Source organism: Leptosomus discolor, chromosome 17, assembly GCF_034619465.1.
Source record: "Leptosomus discolor isolate bLepDis1 chromosome 17, bLepDis1.hap2, whole genome shotgun sequence".
In the NCBI taxonomy this organism is placed as follows: domain Eukaryota; kingdom Metazoa; phylum Chordata; class Aves; order Leptosomiformes; family Leptosomidae; genus Leptosomus; species Leptosomus discolor.
This window is the reverse complement of record NC_141407.1, coordinates 13,232,615-13,258,169: the sequence shown is the minus strand read 5'-3', so window position 1 is coordinate 13,258,169 and position 25,555 is coordinate 13,232,615. Positions and strand designations below refer to the sequence as shown.

At 43.4% G+C, this 25,555-nt stretch overlaps 3 protein-coding genes across 4 annotated transcripts; 1 reads left to right on the top strand and 2 right to left on the bottom strand.

Moving 5' to 3' along the window:
• Window positions 1-264: 264 nt before the first annotated feature.
• On the bottom strand, window positions 265-4,703 carry TUBB1 (tubulin beta 1 class VI). The gene is made up of 4 exons (XM_009950651.2): window positions 4,526-4,703; window positions 2,759-2,867; window positions 2,456-2,566; window positions 265-2,322 (listed from the first exon to the last, which is right to left on the bottom strand). The coding sequence occupies exons 1-4, from the start codon at window positions 4,580-4,582 to the stop codon at window positions 1,250-1,252; spliced, it is 1,350 nt and encodes a 449-aa protein (XP_009948953.1). The 5' UTR covers window positions 4,583-4,703; the 3' UTR covers window positions 265-1,249.
• Window positions 4,704-9,062: 4,359 nt separating this feature from the next.
• Window positions 9,063-14,571, top strand: CTSZ (cathepsin Z). The gene is made up of 6 exons (XM_086474705.1): window positions 9,063-9,202; window positions 9,846-10,009; window positions 11,791-11,970; window positions 12,567-12,717; window positions 12,978-13,140; window positions 13,643-14,571. Exons 1-6 carry the CDS (start codon window positions 9,063-9,065, stop codon window positions 13,754-13,756), a joined length of 912 nt encoding a protein of 303 aa, XP_086330831.1. The 3' UTR covers window positions 13,757-14,571.
• Window positions 14,572-16,621: 2,050 nt separating this feature from the next.
• On the bottom strand, window positions 16,622-25,397 carry NELFCD (negative elongation factor complex member C/D). 2 transcript variants are annotated; one of them, XM_086474702.1, is made up of 15 exons: window positions 25,305-25,397; window positions 24,697-24,812; window positions 24,402-24,511; window positions 23,247-23,356; window positions 22,840-22,947; window positions 22,122-22,274; window positions 21,269-21,399; window positions 20,681-20,846; window positions 19,928-20,062; window positions 19,290-19,429; window positions 18,459-18,573; window positions 18,025-18,120; window positions 17,637-17,777; window positions 17,148-17,277; window positions 16,622-16,750 (listed from the first exon to the last, which is right to left on the bottom strand). In XM_086474702.1, exons 1-15 carry the CDS (start codon window positions 25,368-25,370, stop codon window positions 16,716-16,718), a joined length of 1,752 nt encoding a protein of 583 aa, XP_086330828.1. In that variant the 5' UTR covers window positions 25,371-25,397; the 3' UTR covers window positions 16,622-16,715. The 2 variants fall into 2 exon arrangements, with proteins under 2 accessions (XP_086330828.1, XP_086330827.1); XM_086474701.1 differs by lacking the exon at window positions 16,622-16,750 and having other exon boundaries at window positions 16,890-17,277.
• Between the last annotated feature and the right edge of the window lie 158 nt (window positions 25,398-25,555).

Sequence of the window (25,555 nt, the reverse complement as noted above, 5' to 3'; positions counted from 1 at the left end):
CGTCCTGCTGCTGTGTGTCTTCACAGCAGGCACCGCGTTGTCCCGCTGCACGGGAGCAAAGCCAGCGTGCTTGCAGAACTGCCTCCAGGTTTGTGTCCTCCCGGACACTTCTGCTGCTGACTCAGACGTGAGGCATTGCTTTCTTCAGAGTATGACAAACTCTCCCTTCTAAGAGGATAAAACAAGGATAAACGTAACTTAAAGATAGTCCTTACAAGAATAAACCATGGGTCTTGTCTACCAAATGTTTCAAGTATTAAAGTATTTTATAGAACGGCATATAGTCTTTATTGTGAAGAACATTATAAATACAGTGTTAAGTAGATGGTGGTGAAGGGCAAGAAACTTTTTTTTTTTTTTCCTGAAGACAAAATACATTTTTAGTTTAGTGGTTGCTGTGGAACTCACATCTAACTAGCTGCAAACCACTCTATCCATTTTGCTGTACTGAATGATAGGAAGAAAATTTACAGCAGTTAGTGCCTGGAGGGAGGGGAAAAAATACACCAAAACTAACAGGGTGTTCACAACTTTGTATGCTGATGTAACTCAATCTACAGTTCGAAACAGAAACAAGCCACACAATGATAATACGAACTGCAATAAGAGAGGCCAGCAATGTGACAGAACTATTAAAGTACTTAATAATAAAAAAAAAAAAGTAAGAATGTGCATATCCAGTCTTTTGCCCCATGTTATTTCCCCCCACCCCTGCAGCTTCAGGAACTGAACTTGTCTGCAGGTCTACGTCAGTCTGTGGAGTGTGTAATAAAAGAGATACTGCCTTTGTAGAGGTGCGTGTGTTCCTGAACCGGTAACAAGTTCACAAACAAAACAGGGACTGTCTTTACCCGAGAATAAATAATTTGATGAGTTGATAGTGTGTTTTGCTGTCGCTTATGACCCTGAAACAGACACACAGACACAGGGGCTGTATATTACATTCAGTATCTGGTGAGAATATTCTAAAAGTGAATACATTTACAAGAAAGGTTAATGAGACAACTTGTTTTCATAATGGCTCTTTTTCTTAGGAGAGGTTGTGTCAACAGTTGTTCAGGAGAGTAAAGCATAGCTGCCATTAATTTCAAAAGCATTGTATTGTAATATTGGATATGTTTTGGCCAGATGCAGAGAAAAAGTTCTTAAGAAAGGTGTTCTTTTCAGTATGCAGACGATGGCTACTGCTTTTTCTTTAGTGAGTGTCAACAGGCTTGTTTGGAGAATGTTTTGACGTTACCATTGTTTTTTACAGTGCCTCCTTTTCTGGGCTGGCTTCCACTTCTACCTCTTCATATTCCTCAACATCTGCAGTGGCATCCTGGTACTGTTGGTACTCAGACACAAGGTCATTGGTGTTACCTTCTGCTTCGGAAAACTCCATCTCATCCATACCTTCACCAGTATACCAATGGAGAAATGCTTTTCTTCTGAACATCGCTGAGAACTGTTCAGAAACCCTGATGAACAGCTCCTGAATGGCTGTGTTGTTGCCAATAAAGGTAGCTGCCATCTTCAAGCCTCGCGGGGGTATGTCACACACAGCCACTTTGACGTTATTAGGGATCCACTCCACAAAGTAGGAACTATTCTTGGTCTGGACAGCCAGCAGCTGCTCATCCACTTCTCTGGTAGACATTCGGCCTCTGAAGATGCATGCCACGGTCAAGTAACGCCCACGACGAGGGTCGCAGGCTGCCATCATGTTGCGTGCATCAAACATTTGTTGAGTAAGCTCGGGCACTGAGAGGGCTCTGTACTGTTGGCTGCCTCGAGCTGTCAGCGGAGCAAAGCCCGGCATAAAGAAATGCAGGCGAGGAAAGGGCACCATGTTAACAGCCAGCTTCCTCAGATCTGCGTTCAGCTGACCAGGAAAACGGAGTGAGGTTGTGACACCGCTCATCGTTAGGGACACTAAGTGGTTGAGGTCACCATAGGTGGGGTTGGTGAGCTTTAACGTTCTAAAGCAGATGTCATAGAGAGCTTCGTTGTCAATGCAGAAGGTTTCGTCCGTATTCTCTATTAGTTGGTGGATGGAGAGGATGGCATTATACGGCTCTACGACCGTGTCGGACACTTTGGGTGAAGGCACAACGCTGAAAGTGTTCATAATCCTGTCGGGATATTCTTCTCGGATTTTGTTGATGAGGAGCGTGCCCATACCTGAGCCTGTGCCACCACCAAGCGAATGGATGAGCTGGAATCCCTGAAGGCAGTCACAGCTCTCGCACTCGTTCCTGACCACATCCATGACATTTTCAATCAGTTCAGCGCCTTCTGTGTAATGGCCCTTAGCCCAGTTGTTTCCAGCACCTGAATTACCTGTAAATCGAATTACAGAAAGAACAGCCACAAAGTTAACAAGAGACTTTTTAAAGGCTACAAAGCTGGGCATTAAAATGCCGTTTGGGGACAGTTGGCACTAGTTAGTTTGCTGTCAGCATGCTGTACATACCATGAATAAAATTGTCAGGTCGAAAGAGGGGACCTATTTTGCTAGACCGTACACTGTCCATCGTACCAGGTTCCAGGTCCACCAGGATAGAACGGGGCACATATTTATGGGCTAGGACAAAAGAAAAGGAATGCAAACAATTACTGTTAGCAGCCAAAAAGACAGGCTTATAATCTACTCTGAAAAAAATCCAACCCACCTACAGTGATATGGGGATTATTTTTATTTTTAATTACTTATTTTAACCTTCATGTTGGCTCTGCAAATTGCTCTGCCAACACCCTAACAGTGCTGAGCACTTACAGTAAGCCTCGTTGAAGTACACGTTAATTCGCTCAAGCTGCAGTGATGCACCCCCACGGTAGTTTCCAGCAATGTCAATTCCATGTTCATCACTTATCACCTCCCAGAACTGAAAAACAAAAGAAGTTCGATACACTCACAATGATTTACCTTTTTTTTTTAGCACAACGTGTTCAGCACCAGCTCTGCTGTGCTCATGCCTGACTGCACATCAAGTGGGAACAGTGCCTGACGTGGGGGATGCTTTGCCATTTACCTATTAGATCAGGGTGGGGATCCTCCCCTCCCCAAATAAGTTCGAGGGAAAAGTTTAATAGACCAGTTGTGCTGCTTAGCTATCACCCGTGCCCTAATAGGTGGAGGCCCTCAATTTGTTCCCTTTATAGTAAAGGAAAATTGATACTATTTCAAATACCACAGGTACTAGTTGGCATGAGCTTAACAAAAAAATCGGGGGTGGATGGATTGGGGAGGGCTGCTTTGAGGTGTGGGACTGTGGCATGGCAAAGCTGGCTCAGACAAAATTGTATGTCAGCAATGCTTTCCACAAACAGCTGTTGGTCCTAAACGTCCTATCTTGACGTTCACATGGATGTCTTGTACCGGGGCTCTTATCTAGGCAGCAGCCACAGCAGCATTAATGTAGACACACCCACCCACTATAATGACGAGGCTATTTTAATTCTAAAGGTCTCCTGGTTTAGCATCTAGTCTGGTTTTGAGTGTACAAGTACACCATTGCCAACATGTGTGTGTGCGCGCGCGTGCATGTGCTTTCCTACAGTTGTTATTAGCCATAAGCAGTTTCCAAGTCAAAGCCAACAGAAAAAAATTCAAACCTTTCAGCTCTCATACTGGCTGCATTCAAACTATCTGGGTCTGACAGGACATGCCCTGGCCATCCACAGTTTCATGTTCCAATAAAAGGAATCAAGGTGAGATTTTTGGGAGCAAGAAACAGGGGACGAGCAAAAGGGAGCAACCCTTCAGTGATCATGTGTCTTCAAAGACCTCCAGCCCCAAATTAACCCAGATACTTTTTTTTGACAACTTCCTACTTATCAATTAAAAAAAAAAAAAAAAAAGATGGACATCACACAGCAGAAAGCAGCGGCTTTGTTTTTTTTTCTCCTAGCACTCAAAGTCAGCGATGAGCAACTTCTAAGTAACAGCAAGCCGGTGTTTGAACTACACAAAAATACTCTGAACGACATGACTATCTCTTGCAGGAGGCCAGTTAGGCAGGAATCCTTAATTGCACTTTGTGCCACTCAGACAAACCTAATTGGTCACTGATAGCACAGCTCATTAATTTGTTGATTAACAAAACTCTTGATTAATACAGTCCCATATTAATGATTATAATGTGGCAGAACTACTGCTGTATGGCTGCACCAAAGCGCTGCCATTACAACTTTGCAGCCCTGGAATTACTGGTTCCTTCACTTGTCCCAGTATTTTGCAGACTAGATTAGTGTCCCTGGGAATATGAGTCCCAGTGGGAATGCTCTGGAGCACTTATAATCACTGTGCCATAGTTATTGCGGATGTTTCATTCTATGACAGTCTTAACTTTAACCTTTGCAAGAGGAACAAGCCCATCTTTCATATCAAACTATTCCTATTCACTGCTAATGTGCCACGCATCCTACCACTGAGTTAATAAAGTAATTGTTCCCCCCAAATGTCCCCATCCATTAACGATGCCTCACCTGCTACCGCTGACAGCACTTACTGCTAAGGACCAATACTGAAAAGAGACCTTACCTTAGATCCAATTTGGTTCCCACACTGGCCAATCTGAAGATGCACAATTTCACGCATTTTGTGTAGCTCAGACCTGTTGGTGGCTACAACCTAACTCAGGTTTTTCTAGTTGTAGAGCCCTGAACAAGCCTTCTTTCCGCTGCTGTATCAGCTACACCCAGCGCAGTCTGGCCCAAGGGGCCTTTTTATACTCGTGGGGCTGTCACTCAGCCAGCAAGGGGAGTAGCCAGCTCCTCAGGCTGCATTTCACAAGGAGGCAAAGTGCCTATTCACTGCCTGTGTACAGGGTGCAAGAGCACAGGTACGTTACTGTGTGGCTTGGAAAACAAAATTGTCACACACATAGCCCATTACAATTAATTCCAGTTCTCTGTGCAGCAAACAGTGTGATTCATGAATAGCTGGGCACATTGTAGTTGTGTTTCATTATTTTACTCATAATATATATACAAATGTATATGTATATGTATATGTATATGTATATGTATATGTAGAGATTATAGCCAAAAATGAGTGATCTTAATTTATTAAATATATATGCTTCTGCCACATAATTTAAATTTTAACATCATGTGAGTCATACAGGACAACATCCATCATAAAAACAAAAGCAACTTTTGAGTAGTAGCCTCCTATAATCACAACATTCAGCCCACTGCCAGGCAAACTTGCAGTTCACTGAGAAGCATCATTCTCAAACTGCATGAAGGAGGGTGACAGGATCAGTAACAAAAAAATGCTTTGTAAAACATAAATATAACACTGCACTCTCAGTGATACATGTTCCATAAACGTTCAATAAGAATCCATCAATTTCATCCAATCTAAAAATCTGAATCAACTTGTCACTAACTTGCACAGATGCTCTCGCTCTCTTTCTCTCTCTCACTTTCCTGCCGTTAAGAAATACAGTACTGCTTATATTTCTTATTTTCTTGTAGCTGAGATGTAGTATTTCAGCACTTGCCAGGAAAATGCTAGAGGTGAAAAGCCCCAGTTCCACTGAAGTTAACTATAATGTTCACTGTGTGAAATGTTTCACTGCGTTACAGGAAACGATGCAAGCTGAGCAAAACATGACACAGACATGTTGCCTGCTGATAAACAGGACTAGTATCACTGAGCCACAGAAACACGGAACAGACTGTCTTCTAGAAGCTTTTAGTAGTTTTATTACATGTCAGATGACTGTCAGTGCTTTGCAAGTGTTCCTTTTAAGGACAGAAAAAGAAACTACAATCAGGAAAGCACCTTTAAATTATTTTGTGTAAAAAGATGACAGTGGGAGGACTTGACTCATTGGAAGTAACTACTTTACCACTTTATGGGTTGCTAGAGATAAGGAATGTCTGAGTTTCCATATTGTTCCAAAAGAAAAATCAGCTTATTCCACACTTCCCCACCAGAGATGACCTCCACATCTTCCACCAGCCAACGGAGGAACAGACAACGGCTCCTAAGACAAACTTTAGCACCAGAAGCCCATTGCAAAAAAGCAGCTAGCGAACATTCTGCCATCCTCTGCCGAGCTATGAGCTGGCCTCAGAAGGAAGCAATAATAGCAAGGCTTTAAATTCAGGTAGATTAATTTTGTTTCCTTAAAACGCAATAGTTCTATTATTTTCCAAAAAACAAGTATTCTCTAAACAGCGTAGTTCGCTCAGCAGGACAACATAACAGTTACGTTCCATTGCCACGTTGCAGATATTTTCTACAATGGCAGTGGGCATCTTCTGCAACTCCCTAAGACAAAATCCTGGAAAGGTTATTTGGACATTTACTCTGAAAACAAGTTTTATTTTATTCATGCACATTTCATACTCGTTTTCTCCAACTATGCTTAGCTAAATGTAATAGTGCAACTCTGAGTTGTATGTTCAATTCCTGCATTGTGAATAGAGCTGCATTGACACAATGTGTTAGAGAGCTACTGACACTAAGTAAATGCTACTTAAAATAAGCAATGTATTAATCTACAACAGCCATAACTTATGAAGAGGCTGAAGACACTAATTCACTGTCCAAAAAGATGGCAAAATAATTTCAGCAATAAATATACTCGCTGAGAGTATACTCTTCACAAGCAAAGAAAAAAAAAAGGGAAGTGAAAGAAATATGCAATCACTTAACATTGGTTTTTCTCTTGCTAAAAATAGCTCCCTGGAATCATATACCTCCTCTGAAGCACTTCCTTATAGAGTGTTAAAAATTAAGGCACATGACACCAAGTCCCTGAGGTGCTTTGTGAAGCGGAGGTGGTTTTGTGCCTCTCCTCCCCTTCCCAGTTGCATTTCTGTGAACCTCCGTCCGTCTTCATACCAAACCTGGTGCATGAAAAGCCTGTTTCTCTGTAGATTTGGTTTGCAGGCCCGTCACTCCTCAGCTCTGAGAACCCTCCAGCCTGTTAACTGTCCGAGTGCGCTTCCCAGGCACAGCCATTGAACATGTGCTGCTGCAGATTAGCGCTGGGAGCGTCACCAGAGAAAAAGGAGATGGCGGCGGAAGGGTTGGCTTGGGGGACCTTTGGCACTGCTGAGATTAGGAGCAGCCTGGCACTGGGCACAGCTATTACCAGCCTGTCCCGCAGTGTCTATTATCAGGCTGCCCACTGCTTCCATCACCTTCAGAGTGGGCCCTAGATACCAAAGCCCTGGTGATGGGCGCCAGCTAAGACCACAAACAAGCCAGGTTTTTTTTGGTTACTGAGGTTTTTTTGTTTCTGTTTCTCTTGGTTGTTTGGGGTTTTTAATATCATCATAATACCCACTAGCAAAAAATATGCATGTGCAGGGAGGCATTCTGGGATACTTTTTTTTTTTTAATATGGTTTGCTCGGGAGGAACTAGCTTTTCACAGTAGTGGAGAAGATTGGTGAGAAGAAAGCCTGTTCAGTTGGAGATAAGCCTGGCTACAGGCCACCAGATAACTTCTGTGACTGGCTACCAGATGAGCTGATGCTAGTCATCTCAGCTAATCTGTACTGGCTACCCCATCCTTAGCAATGCTACCAAACACATTGCATTCAACAGGCAATAAAGACTACCTGCTTCACGTTTTCATTTCAGTTACTAAGAAAAACTGTTTAAAGACTGTATTAAAAGTATTTAAAGACTCTGGCAGGTGATGCGAAGGAAATAAGGCAGGACTGCCCACTGTAAGTTACCATCAGCGTAATGGGCCTGTATGTTTAAACAAATAGGGTTTGGTACAACCGGAATGGACAAACGAGCAGTTCGCTACCTCCCCACACCGCAGGACCTATGATCCAGCAAAAGCCCGGAGCTTGCAGCACGTGAATTCACCTGCTGGGTAGTGCTCTTACTTGGGCCCTACTGCCACAACCGCAACTACCGTTGAGTTTGGCTTCTTTGGTGAATTGCCAAAAAGGTCAACAGCGCAGCGGTCAGGCTCGGTTCTTGTTCTGCTGTTCCTTTTGTTGCACTGGTTCTTGGTGCCTCAGTTTCTCTGTTCATAATGTGGAGCTAATAGACCTCATGCCTTTTATAAAAAGTGCCGAGAGCGATGAGGGAAGAACTGGCTGTGGTTTACTGAACCTGTTTACCAAACGTGAAAGCTCTAGCCAACATATGGAAAAGAGACTGTATCATACAGATACTTAAACCTTCTGTGGGAAAATCAGAAAGCTGTTTTTACTATTGACTAAATCTTGTAGCAGAGAACAAAGAATCTCCAAATGTTCTCAACCCTAAAGAATAGCCTAAAAAATGGCCACAGGCCTGCATTCCTTTGTAAATTGTAGCATAAAAAGGCTTGAGAAATTCAAAACTTGTGACTGCAAAAAAAAATCCCAACCAGACAAAAAAAACAGCCCGCCTGCTCTGTGCAATCACACAGGCATCGGGTGCAGTCTTACACAACGCTGAGGTGTTAGGCCAAAGGTAAAGAAACCTGTAACCCAGTCACGTAGGGTCTGCATCTGCCCCAGACACAAGTTTTTGCCACAAACCCTGCGTGACAGCAACTGCATGCAGTGAACCATCACGGTATTTATTTTAATAGCTCTTCCATTTGCTTGTGGGTTTTTTTCTCTGTTTTGGGTTTTTTTTTTTGAGGAGGGGGGTGTGTGATCAAAATCGCTTCGTTTTTGAGGTGTGGAATGGAGGCTTCGCCAGGGGCACCCGCGGGACACCCGCACCACCGGGGAGCGCCCGGCTGCCGGTGCTGCCGCTTCCGCGGCCCGAGCGCGGGGAGCGCGACCGCAGCGGTGCGGAGGTCTCTCACTGCGGCTGCCCCTGGTCCCCTGAAAAACTAGTTAACGGGCACCGTCAGGAAGCACCGAGCGAGGCGCACGCCGTACTTGGCAGTCCCGAGCCCCGCGTCCATCAGACACGCGTTGATAAACGCGAAAGGAGGAACTCGAGGGAGGCCCCGCACCCCCCGCCCGCCGCAGGTGAGGCGCCGAGCCGAGCCAGCGCCCCGGCCGCTCCGCCCGCCGGCGCCGCCCCACGGCCGCCCCCCCGCCGCCACCCTTAAATGCCGGGGCCGCGCTGTGGAGGAAGGTGCTGCCGCCCCCAGCATGGCCGAGCTCTCCCTGCGCCTCGCGTCCCTCCTGCTGCTGCTCTGGGGCTGCCTCTGCCCGCCCGCCCGCGCCGGCCTCTACTTCAGGGAAGGGCAGCGCTGCTACAAGCCGGCCCCGCGCAGGGCTGCCGGGCTGAGGTGAGGTTTTTCCCCGCCGCCCCGGCCCTCACGGGGCTGCCGCCCGGCTGAGGGTAGCCCTGGCCGCCTCCCCCGGACTCCTCCGAGCGGCGCAACGGAGAGGAGCCCAGGGCCGCCCCCGCGAAGGGGCTGGGCGGGTACAGCCGCAGCGCCCGTCCGCGCGGGGGCTTCGCAAAGCCGGTCCCGGGGCGAGCCTGGACCCGCAGCTCGGTGGGGGGGGGTGGTGTATCTCCCGGGGCGGGGAGGAGGGGAGGCGCTCGGAGGGGGTCTCCCGGGGCGGGGGGGTTTCTCTCGGGGGGTGGTCTCCCGGGACGGGGGGCCGCTCAGGGAGGGTATCCCAGGGCGGAGGCGAGAGGGGGCGCTCGGGGGGTGTCTCCCGGGGAGGGGGGGGGGGGGCGCTCAGGGGATCTCCCGGGGCGGAGGGGAGGGGGGGGGGGGGGGGGGGCGCAGCGGCGGTCACGAGACCGCGCGGGCAGGGCCCGGTCACGCTGCTCGCTGCCACGTGACCCGCGCCGCTGTCCGGACACTCGCCGGTTACGAAACTCCGCGAAAACTGTGTTTTTTAAAAAACAAACACAAAAATCCCCTCACGTGCCTGAAGACGGGCAGCAGGGGACTAGCCGTTCTTCCCGCCGCCACGCAGGACCTACCCCCGCCCGCACGAGTACCTGGACGTCTCGGCGCTTCCCGCGAGCTGGGACTGGAGGAACGTCAGCGGCATCAATTACGTCAGCGCCACTCGGAACCAGCACATCCCCCAGTACTGCGGGTCCTGCTGGGCCCACGGCAGCACCAGCGCTTTAGCAGGTACGCTGGGCTCAGGCTGCCCTGCCGCCTTCTGGCCCGCCGGGCTGGCTGCCCCCAGTGATTGATAGCTGTCAGTCAGCAAAGGGAGTTTCTCTTGATCTTGCAACACAGCTGGCGTAAAGCTGAGGCGGCGAATTATTGCAGTGACTAATGCAGCAAAAAGCGAGGCCGAGATGTCTGTGAATGCACCAGCACGGTGGGAATTCCCACGCCGAAGGCCGCCAGGTTTGGTTTCAGTCGAGCAGTCGGGGGTGAGCGCTGCTGCGGTTAAAAAGCTGTTTGCAGCAGGAATGCGCTCAGAGCTCCTGCCAAGCTGCGGTGCAGGGCCTGCAATAAGAAAGGGGTTTTCTGCCCCTCTTCTTGGAGGGGTGGTGATGGTAGCAGCAGTGCGAAAGCAGTTCTCACGTCTCCTTCCCTTTTCGGTACCTCAGCCTGCTGCCCTGCATCTGCAGCGGCAAGGGGCTGCTCCAGCGACCGCTGGAGATGAGGAAACAAAAGAAGTCTCCTCTCGTGGGAAGGGCCCGCAGGGTATTAGCTTCAAGAGCCCTGTCACTCAAATGATCTGATTACCACAGCGTACAGACAATCTAGTTTCAGCAGACAGCTATCAGCCTTTTCCTCGGGAAGAGGGAAGTCGGGGTTTGCTTCAGTTGGAGAAGTATTTTCTCTAGAGAGAAAACATGATGATTTGCGTGCGACAGTAACATGCTGCAGAAGTGCTGTTTGCATACGGAGGCTGTTAGAGGATTAACTGTGAAGGAGAAACAGGAAATTGGGCAGAAGTGGCAAGACAAGGCAGGTGTGAGCAGACAGCAGGAATCACAAAGGATCCGTTTTTAAGCAGGACAAGAATACAGACGTGTATGAAACCTGCCATGATGTAGTGAAGTACTACACCAGAGAAAATACAGTGACTTCTTAATTATGTAACTGTGGTTAAAACCTAATTATATACATAGGTATGCCAATATATGCATTTTTGTAAGTATAAAAGGTTGATTTTCAAAATCAGGATATTTTTTCTTAACTGCTGTGAATAGTTAAAGCATTCATTCCTTCTCTTGTTGCTGGGATGCCTCCCAGTTATGTCAAGTATAGTTGAATGTTGTTAGTAATAGTAAGATTACAAGTACTATGGTGGCATCAGTTAAGACCGTTAATGCACTGTGAGAAGCGGTGTATAAATACTCATCGGAAGCTCTTCTGCCAAGCGAGCTAGTTGTTTCTGACAAAATAAGGCTGCAGGATGGCAATGCCTGTCTGAGATGGCTGAGTAACAGCAAGGATATACTTCTGAAAGCTCTTCCTTGCTTTTGTGAGGGCTGTCTCTCAGAGCCAGAGACCTGGGCTGCATGGGCTTATGCATAAATGCTTACCCCTGAAAAAGCAGCTAGTGAGAGCTGGTTGTAGGACATGTATTTGAGTATTTGTTGCTGTCAAAGGCAAGAAGCAGATGTGGAAGTTTTCAGAAACTGTGACTTGAATTAGAAAAGGTCTAGGGCACTTCAAGGCTTTAAACGGATCTTACTCATCTGCATATTTTTGCTGAGTTTTTGATGGAAAAAACTTCTAATGGAAACACACAATAACAACTCAGCCTGCCCGTCTGAGGTAGGTCGTGCTGAGTGCCTTGCTGTCGACAGCAGAGGCTATTCCAACCACGAGTACTGTTGCCTGCAAACAGTTACAGGTTCAACGAAGGACAGACAGTTTTAACACTCGTTGCAGTGTGTAGCCACCCACGTATTCCACTAACGAACCCCAATTTCTTATCCTTACAGATCGAATCAACATCAAGAGAAAAGGTGCATGGCCGTCTGCCTACCTCTCCGTTCAGAACGTGATTGATTGTGCCAATGCAGGATCCTGTGAAGGTGGAGACCACTCGGGGGTTTGGATGTATGCCCATGACCATGGCATTCCAGATGAGACCTGCAACAACTACCAAGCTAAGGACCAAAGTACGATACCTGTTTGCTTTGCTGTAAGGCTTCATCCCAGGTTTAGCACATTTTAATATTAAAAAAAACCAGTTTCTTGGGTTTTCAGTGTAGTACCTGCTGTTTGACTGACAGAACAGGTTTTCTGTACAGGCCTGCGTGTGTGTGTGTCTACTCTAGCCAGACAGCACAGCATTAAATCATGCCCAGACAAGTTTGCACAGCTGAATTGTTTTAACTTAATCTCTTAAGTCTGTGATAGACAATCTCTAATGTACTGAATTACAAGTGTCACCTCAAGCTAAACAAAGGAGAAATGTAACCTTTGTCTGGCCATGCACGACTGGAGTAGTTTCTACATCTATAGAGAAGCACATCTGAAACATTTCCTCATCAAAGCACTTATGCTATGAAATAAAGAACAGTAACTAGTGATTGTAGGGACTTTAAATGTCATTTCCAGAAAGAAATTTAGTTCACCAGAGAGAATTGCTCTTAAGTTATTCATATCTGCCTCAAATAAGTTAAAAGAAAAAAAAAAAAGCTGAGTGCCATGCAATTAATTCACTTGAAGAAAAGCATTCTCTTGCACTGATGATCTCACTTTTGTTTTGTAGAGTGTAAGAAGTTTAACCAGTGTGGAACTTGTGTCACTTTTGGGGAATGCCATGTGATAAAGAACTACACTCTCTGGAAAGTGGCTGACTATGGATCTGTCAGTGGAAGAGAAAAAATGATGGCAGAAATTTATACTAATGGACCAATTAGGTAAAAAAAATCTTTTACAGTAAAAAGGAAATTGTTTATCTGCTAGTAACACTGGGATTGAAATACTTGAAACTCAGTCTAATGACTGAAGTGTCCTTCTCCATTCTAGCCTATGTTAGCAGCTCTGCACTAATATGCAGACTTCAGCTTGTTTGTGGATAGATTGATCTCTGAAGTCAAAATGCAAGAAAAACTGGATTTTAGCCAGGTCCCTGCCCTGATCCCATTATATAAAAAATGCTTTCTCTGTTTTCTAACAGCTGTGGCATAATGGCTACGGAAAAGCTGGATGCTTACACTGGAGGACTTTATACAGAGTACAACCCCTCACCTGCGGTGAATCACATTGTATCTGTGGCTGGCTGGGGCGTAGAAAATGGAACTGAATACTGGATTGTTCGTAACTCGTGGGGAGAACCCTGGGTAAGGAAACATGGGAACAAACATGTTTGCAGAATGACTTTAGAGGAAAGGTGGTTTTTTTCACTTGCGAACAGGAAACTGCAAAGCTAGCCTGTGGACAGGAAAAGTAAAACTTTCTTTGAACAAGACTAGCAATAAAAATCAAGCCCAGCTAATCTGAAACAAGGATATTCAGCCAAAGTGACTCAAGTAATGTCAACTCAATCCCAAATGCTGCCTTTCCATGGACATGCAGGTCCTTTTATGGGCAACTGTCAACTCCTGTTGGTTGTAGGCAAAAATCAAGTCACATACCAGGAACAGATGAGGGGGATGTAAATTCACCAAAGCAGACTGCCCCTTTAAACAAGGCTGCCCTGTGAACCCAGGGTTATACTTCATCTTGAGTGAATTCCTTAATTTGCTTTTAAATCATTCACATTTGGAAGCCAGAACAGACTCAATAGCAGATGCTTCCTATAGTTATGTTTTCTAACTCACAATGCAAATTAATTCTTTACAGGGTGAAAGAGGGTGGCTGAGAATCGTGACAAGTGCATATAAAGGTGGAAGAGGAGCAGAGTACAATCTTGCTATCGAAGAGGACTGTGCATATGGAGATGCTGTACTTCCTTGATTCTATATTGTGTATCCTTCTGTTTAGGAACCACTTTGTTTGGAAGCTTCCTAGCACAACCTTTTTCTGTTTAAGGAACAGCAGTCCAAAACTCTTCCACAGTTCAACACCACTAGGCAGTTCTGCAAAATCAGCCCAGACAGCGAAACACGATGTCTTCAAAGTAAAATAAATAGAGCTGCCTTTAGATAGTTATTTACAACTTGATTTACCCACAAAAAAGTTGCCTGCCTTGGTGCATAGTATTTAAATCATATTGACTTAATCACAGAACCTGTATATGTAAATGTCTGTATATTAAATACAAATTACACAGACATACTGGGGAGGAAGAAGCATACTCAATATTTGGGTTTTGTGCTTACATTAAATTCTCCGACAGAGACATCCTCTCACAATGATGCAGCTGAAAAGACAAAGCTGAGTCTGGACTTAATATATTAAAAAACTAAATCCCCTGTTGTTTCCTTGGCCTCCTGGTGAAACAGTGTTGTTGGAAGTCTCATGTAATGCGGTTGCTTTTATCCAACCAAAATGATATATAACAGCCATTATTTTGATCAGAAGACAGTCTAAACACTTTTAGTCTTGTCTTTGCTCAAATTCCTTGCTTTAATAGGGGACTGGCTGTGCCATTTTTCTCCTAAAGAGGCAGAGTATAAATTGTAAAACCCAGAACTCTTCACTGATTTGAAGAAAGGTAGGAAATTCTCTTCCTTAAAACTGAGCCGGTTACTAAATGGCAGATCAGTGCCATATCAATCGTTACTAACTGCCATTGTTAATGGCACTTAATAAACAGACTTTTTCTCTTACATGACTGTATGTGTATTATAAGAGATTATTAATACATCTATTTTCGTACCCAACAAGCAGTCTCAGGTAGTAGACTAGCTACCCACTGCTTACCCAGGATGGTACTGCTTTACTGCTTTTACTGGACTTTTTCTTGTGAAAAGGAGGGTTGACACCACAATCTATACAGCAACTATGATAGTTCAAACACCTCACATTAAATCACACTACCTGTACCCCCACTAGAGATGATACAAGGAGGCATCCAGCTTGAACAAGTAAGGGAGAGAAGAGACATTCATCACTTTTAAATGTCAATCTCCAAAACCTACCATAAATCAAACCAAACCTGCAAATTAAAGCTATTAAAATTATTAAGTTATTAACTTAATAGTTTAATAAGTTCCATGGAGATATGGACATGGTAGCATGACAGTACTAATTGTGGCATCATGGAAGTTTTTAACTAGTTAAAAGTCATCTAGGTGGATAAGTACAGGGGACCTCAAGTGTTTGGAGGAAGCAATACCACACTTGAACACAGAGGAAAGCAAAGGCAGACCTTGTAAATTAACCAGCTGGCAGAGCTGCAATAGACACAGGAACAAACTGCACTTGATTATCACTAAGAGATGATATAGGGCCACATCCTAAAACAAAGCTCTACAGGGTGAATTGTTTCTGTAGTTAGTTCCACAAAGGAAGTTAGGGCTACAACTGGTGTTTGTATGGAGGTGTATGTTAATTCTACTTCATACATTACGAAAAGTAGGTGTTATGCAAGTTTAAGTGGTGAGAGTTAGCTGGAATGATAGTACATCTAGTCAAAGATATGCAAAGACATTCAGAACAGTTTCTGCAGAAGCAAGTTTTGCCCTTTTCAGGCCATGCTTTAAGTAAGTTGATTAGGGCACTGCAAGTGTCATTAAGGTAAGCTCAGTCCCTGGAGTATGCATGTGAGGGCCAGGCTGAGGAAAGGGAAGATGCACTCCCTTTTATAATAAGAATCTATACAATTGGCTGCTGTCTCAAGAATTATCATGGTAGCTTAGAGATCCCATTCGTGAATCACTGACAACAGAGAAGAACAAAGCATTTTCCTTTTTAAATTTACATCCAGTTGGATTTAAAATGGCAGTGTTGTTTAGAAAGCAGGTTCTTCAGAAAGACGTGCTTGGCAAAGCACAATGGGCTTGTCCATAACCCCCTCACTTTTGAACAAACATTATTTGCCTGTACCAAGATAAAGCCAGCCCAATGAATGGAAAGAGTCTTAATAAAACTGTGAAAGAAATCTCTGGAAAAGAAACACTTTATTTAAAAGTAAATTATAATCTTGGGTGTATCCCCCACTGTTTGGCATCAACCAGGACAGAGCAGAGATAAGTATAAAAACCAAGCAATAATGAAGTTTCTACACACATTCTTATTTTTGGACAGCAGTAGAATTCCAACGTGGTAATGAAACTTACCAGTAACATTTGATTCATCTATTTAACAAAAAATAGATTCTGAAAGATACCACTCACACAGGATTCACCTGCTAACACAAAACTAACCTTGACTGTTACAACTCCACTTGTCTTACACAAAACGGGTTTTTTCATAGCAGTAAACATGTAGGATATTTAGAATTCTAATATAGCGCACAGGTGAGAAAGGCAGTAGGGCTTCTCTGCAGCACAGAGCTAATCACAGATTCCTTCTTTTACAACTCGCAACGTCAAAACCTAGAACATTCAAGATCTAGTTTTCAAAGAACGACCTGCCAAGTGTTTTTAGTAGGAACTACCTTCCCCATTCTTCAGGTTTTGTATATTACACAAGGAATCAGTGACAAATTATGCAAGTAACCAAAAAAACATTCTTTGAAATAAATCTCTTTCCTGCTATCCCCTTCAGAATACTCAGATTTACACTGATTTGTGTAGCAACAAAAATACTTCAATATTACTCCATTTTCTAAATTACCTTAACAGTTCTCCGATACGAAACTCACGGTTACCATGCAAGTCAATCAAATACCCTTCAGCCCTTTCTTCCTTGTTTTGGTTTTGGGTGGGGTTTTTTTTTGCTGCTGTGTTGCCCAGTTATAGAACCGTACTGGTGGAGTGTATGGCAAAGTAATGATCACGTGCTCTGCATTCTTGATACTTTCCACTGCTTAGTTCATCATAATGAAGTTAGATTTGCAATGAGCTTAAAAGGAAAAAAAAAAAAAAAGTGTTCAATACATTATGCTGATTTACCTGTTTGCATGTGGATTTCTGCATTCTGTAAATAATGAGGATTTTAGGGTGTGGACAGATGTTGTTGTTTTAGGATAAGAATGTACTATGACAGACTATTTCCCTTCCTATTCTTTCCTTACTGCAGTGCTAGTTCTCAAAAGCAGTATTTGTCTCCAAGTTCCTCACTACTACCCAGTGATCCTTGATTAAAGGAAAACTGCCAAACACAGGCCCCTAAAAGGGAAGTTATCTGTTAACATACCTGGCAGGCATTCCTATTTGTAGCAATCCTCCTCCTAAACACTATTTGCAAGTTGTAAGAAATACAAATTGAAGCAGGTATACAAGGAACAAGCGTGACTTACCTATAAACTCAGTGACAGGATCATGTTCACCTTCTGTTTTAATAGTACCTGCAATACTTTCGTTCTCCAAGATGGGAAGGAAAAGCTGTACAAAGTCTGAGGTATATGGAGGAGCAATCACATCGAGCACCTGAAACAGCAGAAAAAATAGATTATCCTTCCAGTCAGAGGAGTAGTAGGGACACTATCTAATTCACAATACTAGTCTTAAAAGCACACAAGTAGCTGCACTTAAGACCTCTTGTTCTCCGTACAAGTAACAAATCATGTACTCCTGCGGTACTCTATCTGGTACCTTCATCCCTGCACAAGTCAGGAGTCAGCAGGACTCAGTCACACCCTGGTGAATACTGGCATTACGTACATTGCTCAGATCTCGCACCTTGAAATATTTTTGAATCTCAGGCAAGCTGATTGAATATTCAAACACATACAACTGATATGAAAGTTTACTCCTAGAAGTGGGCAAACTCGGTTTTAGCTGCTGACCTCTGTAACAAAGTATCTGATGAGAGAGATATCCGTATCGAGCTTCTCCAGGCATTTGCGGATATAGCTGACAACAGGTAGGACATATCCTCGACTGAGTAAGTGCACCATTCTATCCAAGAGAGTCTTCTTCAACTCCAGCTGATGGCACAGGGAGGGAAGAACCAACAGATTAGAACTTCTCAAAAGTTTCTGGTTTGTTTTTTTCCCCCCCCCCCCCAATTTTAATTGCTCATTCTTATTGATTCAATATCTGCTACGTTACATTTTAACCATGACCATATTCCTAAATTAAATGCCTAAAACTGCTGAGACAGAAAAAGCTATTATCTTGAAGAAGCGTAACTAATATGAAGGAATACAAACACCGAATATCTTTGAGACTCACCTGCTCCATGACATCGAGCTGCGAATGTTCTGTTTCAAAGAGCTTGACAAGAAGTTGTAGAACTTGGGGATGAAGCAGCTGATGGCATGTACTGATCTGAAAACAAGACAGGAAAGTGAGATCCTCAGAATTTCAACTTGAAAAACAATGCACCAGCCTTTATTAGACAACTTTACATTGATGCTCAGTGCCAGATGTAAATTCTTTTTTCTAAAAGTATTCCACCATTTCGTTCTTTGATGCTTGAGTTTTCCTAGCGTAAATAATGCTGAGCCGACAAAACCAAATAATTAACTCTGAACAGAAAGAGGATTCATCTCTGTGTATTTACTGACTTACTGCAAGTGATGGGCAGTCAGTGAACTGGATGTACTTCCAGTTACAAGCATCAAAGCTGTTCTTACTCTTCAGCAAGGTTTGATATTCTCTTTTACCTCATCCAATAATGCCAGATGAACTGGAGTGTGATCAGTCTGCAGCTGGAAGTATCGTGGCTCTGACACTGTCCAGTCCACCCACTTTAATACTCCCATTGCCACCACTGGGAACCTACAGAAAAAGTGATCACTTTAGCTCAGAGCATATTAAAAAACCCAACCAAAAAACCACAACACAAACCAAAAAATTCCCAGTAAATTTTAAATCAATCAATCAATCATCTTTCAGTATATTCTAATGGTTGCTAAAGTTTCAGCTTAACTTAGAGCAGAATTCAAAAAGCTCAAAAGGTTTTGCTTGAAAAGTTGCCAGCACATCAAGGGTAGTTTTCATCGAGGGGGTGTGGGGGAAAATAGGCTGGAGGAAAATTCTTTCTACAAAGACACTTCCTGCTCAGCACAAAATGGAAAAAAAAAAAAAAAAAAAAAGGCAACAAAATTCATGTACACCCCAAGTTTGTTCCAGTTTCTTCAATATCTGCTATTTCATACTTTTAAGAGGAAAAAAAATAAAAGGACACACCTATTGCTAGGAAAGTTTTATTAGGACGACTAATCTGTCGTCTTTTTCCAGTGGCAGAGAAAAGCACGTTCTGACACAAGGACAAGTTGCCAGTGAAAGCCAGGATTTATGTCCTCATGAGAGAGATTCCAAAAAGTCAGATGTACAATTTTGAAAGCTGCTTCCAGGCCACATCTTCACATATGCTACAACGAGGATGTTCTCACACAGTAGCCCACAAAGGCATTTCCCTTTAGCAGTACAGCCTCTCCTAAATAAAACTTCCCTTCCAAGAACTGAAGCTTGGGATCAGTCCCTCTGCTCACCTGATGCACTGATAGAGAGTGCTCAGTTCTGCAACCAACTCTGATGCTCCTTTGTTCTCATTGCAACACAGATTGTGAACAGTTTCAATGGCTTTTGAAGTCGACTTGAGTTCATCCTTGTTTATGCTGACTCTCTTGTTCTGAAAAATTGCAAAGTTTGAACACAAGAGTGTTGTTTAAAGAAATTAACTGTAACCTGCAATAAGCCTAAGATGACATACTGTTTCTCAAAATTTAGACTCAAATGCAAGTTTCAGAAGCGGTAATTACCAATGAACTGAAGTACAAGGATGTTTGCTTTATTTAATTCCCTAAGAATGACTTTATCCACCTCATAGAATTAAATTCCCCTTCCTTTGAAGAAGCACAGGCAGTTCTAGTAGCACAGAACTGCTACTGATAGCCTTTGGAAGAGAGCAAAACTATTCAGCGCACTCAGATTTTTATAGTACTACTTGATCAACAGGATCTACATTTTTTAGTCATTTCAGCTGAAGCCAGAAACATTTCATATTAGAATAAGTAAATCAAGCTGAATACATCATATTAAACCGAGCAACTTCACAGCCATACATTTTCTTCAGCACAGTCAGGCCACTGCAGATAAAAATAGTGTTATTCACGGAACTCCACATTACCTTTTTCCACATCTCTACCACACTAGCTGCATACGCCAGTATGTGAATATATTTGTGTTTGTGGTCCTGGTTGATCTTAGCACCTGGCTTAAACAATGACTGCATGAAGAGGTCCAGAAAGGCAGGTACTCGAATCTGTGAGGAAAATTAATGGTTTGTTAGATCCTGAGAATTATGAGAGCCAACTAAACATACAGGTTTTGCATCTAATATACCTTGCATAGAATGAGATATAACACATTCCACCTTGGAAGGCGGTTAGATTGTGTCTCTTCAGAAAACTAACTTTTGACAGAAATAAAAAAGGAACCAAGTTACAGACTATATTGCTACAGTATCTAAATGCCACCCACATTAGAACAAGGCAGTGAGAAGCACGAAACATACCATTCAGGCCTGCTTATAACAAACTGCAAAACTGGGTGGGTGGTTTTTTTAAAATCATTTTTTATTTTTGTTAGAAGTTAATAAATGCCTTGCCATCTTTATCTCCTATTGAGAAGTTCTTTAATTAACTTAATTATACGTAAAAAGACAACTTAGAATGATTAAATATCAATCAAAAAGCTAATGCAAAATAGAATACAAGCAGTAGTTTCATATTTAGCTGTTACTTAAAATTATACAGGGATGAGTCTGAGTGCTAACTCCTATTTTGTGTCAAAACAACATTTAGCACAACACCACCTCATATTTTTGAGTGCTACTGTAACAGAAGTAAGTTTCAGAGGTTGTAAAAAGATCACTACTAACCAGTTCTACTGGAGGTGGGTCCATGCTTGTAAACATTTTGAATAGGACAGTGATATCTGCTGGATTCAGAGCTCCCTTGGACAGCATCGCACCAAGAGCCTGACATGCTCGAGGATAGGAGGCTGCAGTACCCAGCGCTAAAGTGATCTGACTAGCATCGTGGCCTCTAGAGGAAGAGCAAACACACACAGCAACTTATTTTCTTAGTTCAAACATTGTAGTTTCAGTCTCACTGAGTCACCAGGGCACATCCTGTGGAATGTAATGCCTTAGAACAGAACCCCTTACCCTCAGTAATTATAGAAATAGGCCTGCATTTCCCTTGTTTCTTTCTAAAATGTTTGTAAAATAATAAAAATGTGTATTTTTAATAGACAGAAACTTCAATTCTTTGCTCTTCCAATTTCAGGTCTCACAGCACACACATTGAACTTTCCTGTTCCATGAATTAAAGCTAGCTACAAGAACTGTGCTGCTGCAGCTAAGAATTCTCCTTTTGCTGGTAAAAGATAATCAAGAATAAGCAAAAGACAGCCGTTTACAAATTCTGGTGACTTACGTTTCACTCATACTATAACTCCCACTTACTTCTCATGAGCGTATCGTTGAACCTCCTGAGCAATCCGCCTGACAGCTGACCCTCCTTGCTCTTCTTGAGCCAATATGGACATCATAGATTGAGCAAAAAGGTAAGTGTGTTCTCCATGGCACACCATCTTCTGTGAAAGCACATGTTAAAAAAATCTTACCAGTCAACAAGAAACATGCAAGTATGCTTCTGTAATTACACTGCTATAATAGCAATGATTTCACTGAAATCTACCAATCAAAAGAAAAAAAAAAAACCAAAAAAAACCCAAAACAAAACATGAAACTAAACAAGAAAACCAAAAACCCAACAGCCAAGAAGAAAGTACAGAAAAACATAGTATCACTATGCATTGATACCCAAATAGAGAACTTAGTTTCTTAAATGCCAAAATCGAGAGGAAACTCTATCCTACTTACACCCAACACTTTCTCTGCAATATTTAAAAAGTAAGAGAAGGACGAAGCCATCCAAAAGTCATTACAGTCTTTCACAACACAGAACAGATGCTGGGTTGATTCAAATGGGAACTTTCACACTGATGTGGATGATAAAAGAACTATTTTAATTTGCCAGGGGACTGACTAGACTGACTTTCAGATCTTGCATTAAATGTGAAAGGCAGCAGTTCTACCTTCCCCTTTTTACAATCCATTTAATAAACGTAAGAAGTGTCATCTAAGTAATCCAAGGAATTCTTGGTCAAAGAATGATCAAAAAGCATAAATTTATATTGTTTCACTCTGATACACCATCTCTTTGTAAGATTTCCTAAGACTTGATAAGATGTCAAGACTCTCTACAATCCTGCAATGATTTGCATATCCTAACCAGAAAAGAAAAACAACTTACAGCAAACTCAGGGAGGTTTTTTTCAAGGTTTTCTTCTCCTCCATCTAAAATTGTTGCCAGAGACGTACGCAGGACTCTGGAAAATACTTCTAGTTGCTGACATGCTGTTGAAACACTGGTTATTTCCCCCTGATACCCAGCATCAGATATAAGCTACAAAAAAAAAAAAAAGCATCACAGAAAACTTTTTATTATTTACATTTATATTTCAGACATCCCAAGTAGTCTAGAAAAAAAACAAATTAAGATTTGCCTCTGCATACACTTACTGGAATTCACATTCCTTTTGCTACATCTTTATTGGTTTCCTTTCCCGTAGTTTAAAAGATGAAAGTAAACCACAACAATATAAAAATATTTCAGAGCACAGCAAGATATAACATTCTTTCCCCATCACAGAAACATACAAAACTGACTGAAACATTCCACTACATTAGAAATCCAGAATTTTCAGATATAGATCAAAGGAAAACAAACCAAACAAAAAACCCCAACCAAAACCCTCAGAAAGCGTGACCTCAGACTGGGAAGCTACACTTACTACTTGCAAGCTGTAACACAATTCCTCCCACCAATGTGTACTTGCACTGTTCTGACACTTGAATAAGCACTATTAACAGGAATATATTCAAGATACAGGCAAGACCACAGCCAATATTTGATGCCAGAACATCAGCCCTTTATGGATATTCTCACTTATTAGACTTGAGCATACTACCTTCACAGTAAAATTAAGCATTAAACAGTCGGGATGGGCTTCTGCCAACTTGTAAAAAAGATCTCTCCACGTGGTATGTGCTATCATTTGCTCGAGCCAGGCTGGAGTCTGAAAAAGATTAGAGCAATAGAGAGAAACGTAAGAACATCTAGTTGTCAGGACCATTAAAAGTAAGCCTTTACCTCTCAGAACTTTATTACAAAGGAGGATGCATCCAAAGTTTCCAAATTCTCTAAGACTCTGAGGACTCTGATGAGATATGGCTGGTTTTCTGAAACCAGTTGTTTCTTAACCAAAGAGCTCTGAAGATACAATTTCCCTTCCCCCACCATCTACTACTCCATCAGATGAAGGCGTCTATGTAAGATCCATTCATGTAGAGATAGCAACACGGATTCCACGCACACCTCTCCTTCCTCTGTAAAGATGGAATCTGCTTTCCGAGGGTCAAAATGCTTGATAAGTAAGCTCTTTAAATGGTTTTCTACAGTCTCCTGAACTTGCAGTGGCTCAACACCTGTACAGAAGGAACAAAAAACTTGGCAGATGCAATCCAGTCAAACATGGCAGCAACATCTTAAACTTTTCAATGAGATCAGAAACTACTCAAATTTATCAACACAGAGGAGAGGAGAACCATCAGTTCTACTATCAAGCCACACTGATACAGACAGATTTATAGATTCTTTATCTTTTTTCCTAAATGCAGTGTGCTTAGGATCATAGGCAGGTCACACTAGTCCTTTTCCCTTGCTCTCTTCATCAGTCATGCAAACAGCAATGCCAGCCGTCTCACAAGATCATTACTGGGCGCAACACCAAAATACCTGGATTACCAGAGTTAACGCACAAACCCACCTTACTATAGACTAAAGTTCATCCTTTTCGTATATTGGCTATCAGAAGCTTTGACAGTATACCACAAAACAATACATGGAGAAGTAATAAGTAGTTCCACGTTTCTGAGATCAGAGTATAGTAATTCTGATAATTTGTTTACAAAGTTTATACTAGCTAAGGGACAAAGATACCACAAGATAATGCTGAACACAGCTTGCAGGAGGCTGCTGAAGAATTCATAAGGAGACTGGTAATACAGAATCCTTGTCTCGGAGAATACAGGCATCTGTATGACAATCTGCCCTCTAACCACTGATCCACTGAAAGGGAATAGTAACTAGTAATAAGGTAATTGGTTTTTTCTATATTAATTATATAGTACTATTACAAAATATCAAATATTGTTAACACCACCTCTGTAACAGTATCCTTGCCTTTGTGCATGGAAACAAAGAGAAACTGTAGTTTATCAAGTTGCTTCAACTGCATAAACATATATTACCCTTTATAATACAGTTTGTGGGCATTTCAGAACGTTAATCAACAGATTACCTCACTTACTCTCTGTGTGGAACAAACATATCATTATAAAGAATGTAGTCACATAGACATACAGGATGACAACTTTATATCCCTAAGCAGGATCAAATTTGCCACCAGTTCAGATATTTCTGATAGAGGAAAGACTATAGACCCAAATCATACTGTATCACTTACAGTACCTGTTTGAATGAGCCACTCTGCCAGCAAATTTACAGTCTGTGCCACTGCAGTGTAGTTTTCAGAGAGGAGCTGGATGACGTTCTCTGGAGAACCTCCTGCTTGGAAATATCTGATGGAAGGATTGGAAAAGAACTATTTGAAAGTCATAGTATAAACCAAAACCAACCGAACTCTAAACAAAGGGAAAACGATTGCATCATTTATACATTTTCAGCCACGCTTCCACAATAAGTTGCAACACTGCACCTCTAACACACATAATACACACCATAATGCACACAAGGTTACACCCACCTCTTTAACGTGTTAAATATAGACGGCTCCATTATATAGTCAGGGGTTGAAAATTTCTTCAGGCATTCTTGCTGGACTTCGGCATCATCTTCTCCCTCCCCATCCTCGTCATCTTGCTGTTCGCAAGCACAGTCAAGTCAGCCACCTCTCGTGTCCTGCTTTTCCCCTATACTCCCGTATTTAGGTTATTTTGCCCCACAGAAACTCACACACCTCGGTTCACCGCAGCAAGCGACCTGCTCCCCAGACAAATACGACTTCTTAACGGAGAAGGCACAAAAACAAGCGCCGCCTTGCAGTTGTTTTCCTCCTCCTTAACCCCCTCAAGCCCCAGGCCCCACCGCAGGGAAGACTTCCCCGCCCGCCTTCACGCTCGGCGCTTTTCGCCTCAGCTCGGAGCTCAGACGCGGCTGCCCCCGCCCGTAGAGCGAGAGGGCCCGGGAGCCCCTTCGGGGCCCACCCGGGGGGAGACGGCGTCCCTCGGGAGAAGCCCTCCGCCCTTAGGAGCCGCGCGGGGGGAGAGCGCTCCCCCTCACAGGCCGCTTCAGGCCCGAGGCCGAGCTGCCGGCTCCCGCCGCGCCACCGCCAAGGCGCCCGTAAGCGCTCACCGTCCCTCCGTCCGCCTCGTTCCCCCACTCCGCCGCGCTGCCTTCGAAATAATCGCTGTCCTCCATGACTCCTCCCGTCCCGCCCCGGGCCGAAAAAGCCGCGGCGACCGCCGGAACCAGGCCGCGACCGCCCCCCTGGGCGGAGCGGCGCGGAATGGCGGGCGCCGGGAGGGCGGAGCCGCTGCCACCGCCAGGCAGGGCCGAGGCGGGCGGAGATCGTCGCGGCGGCCCTTGGAGCTGGGGGCGGCTGA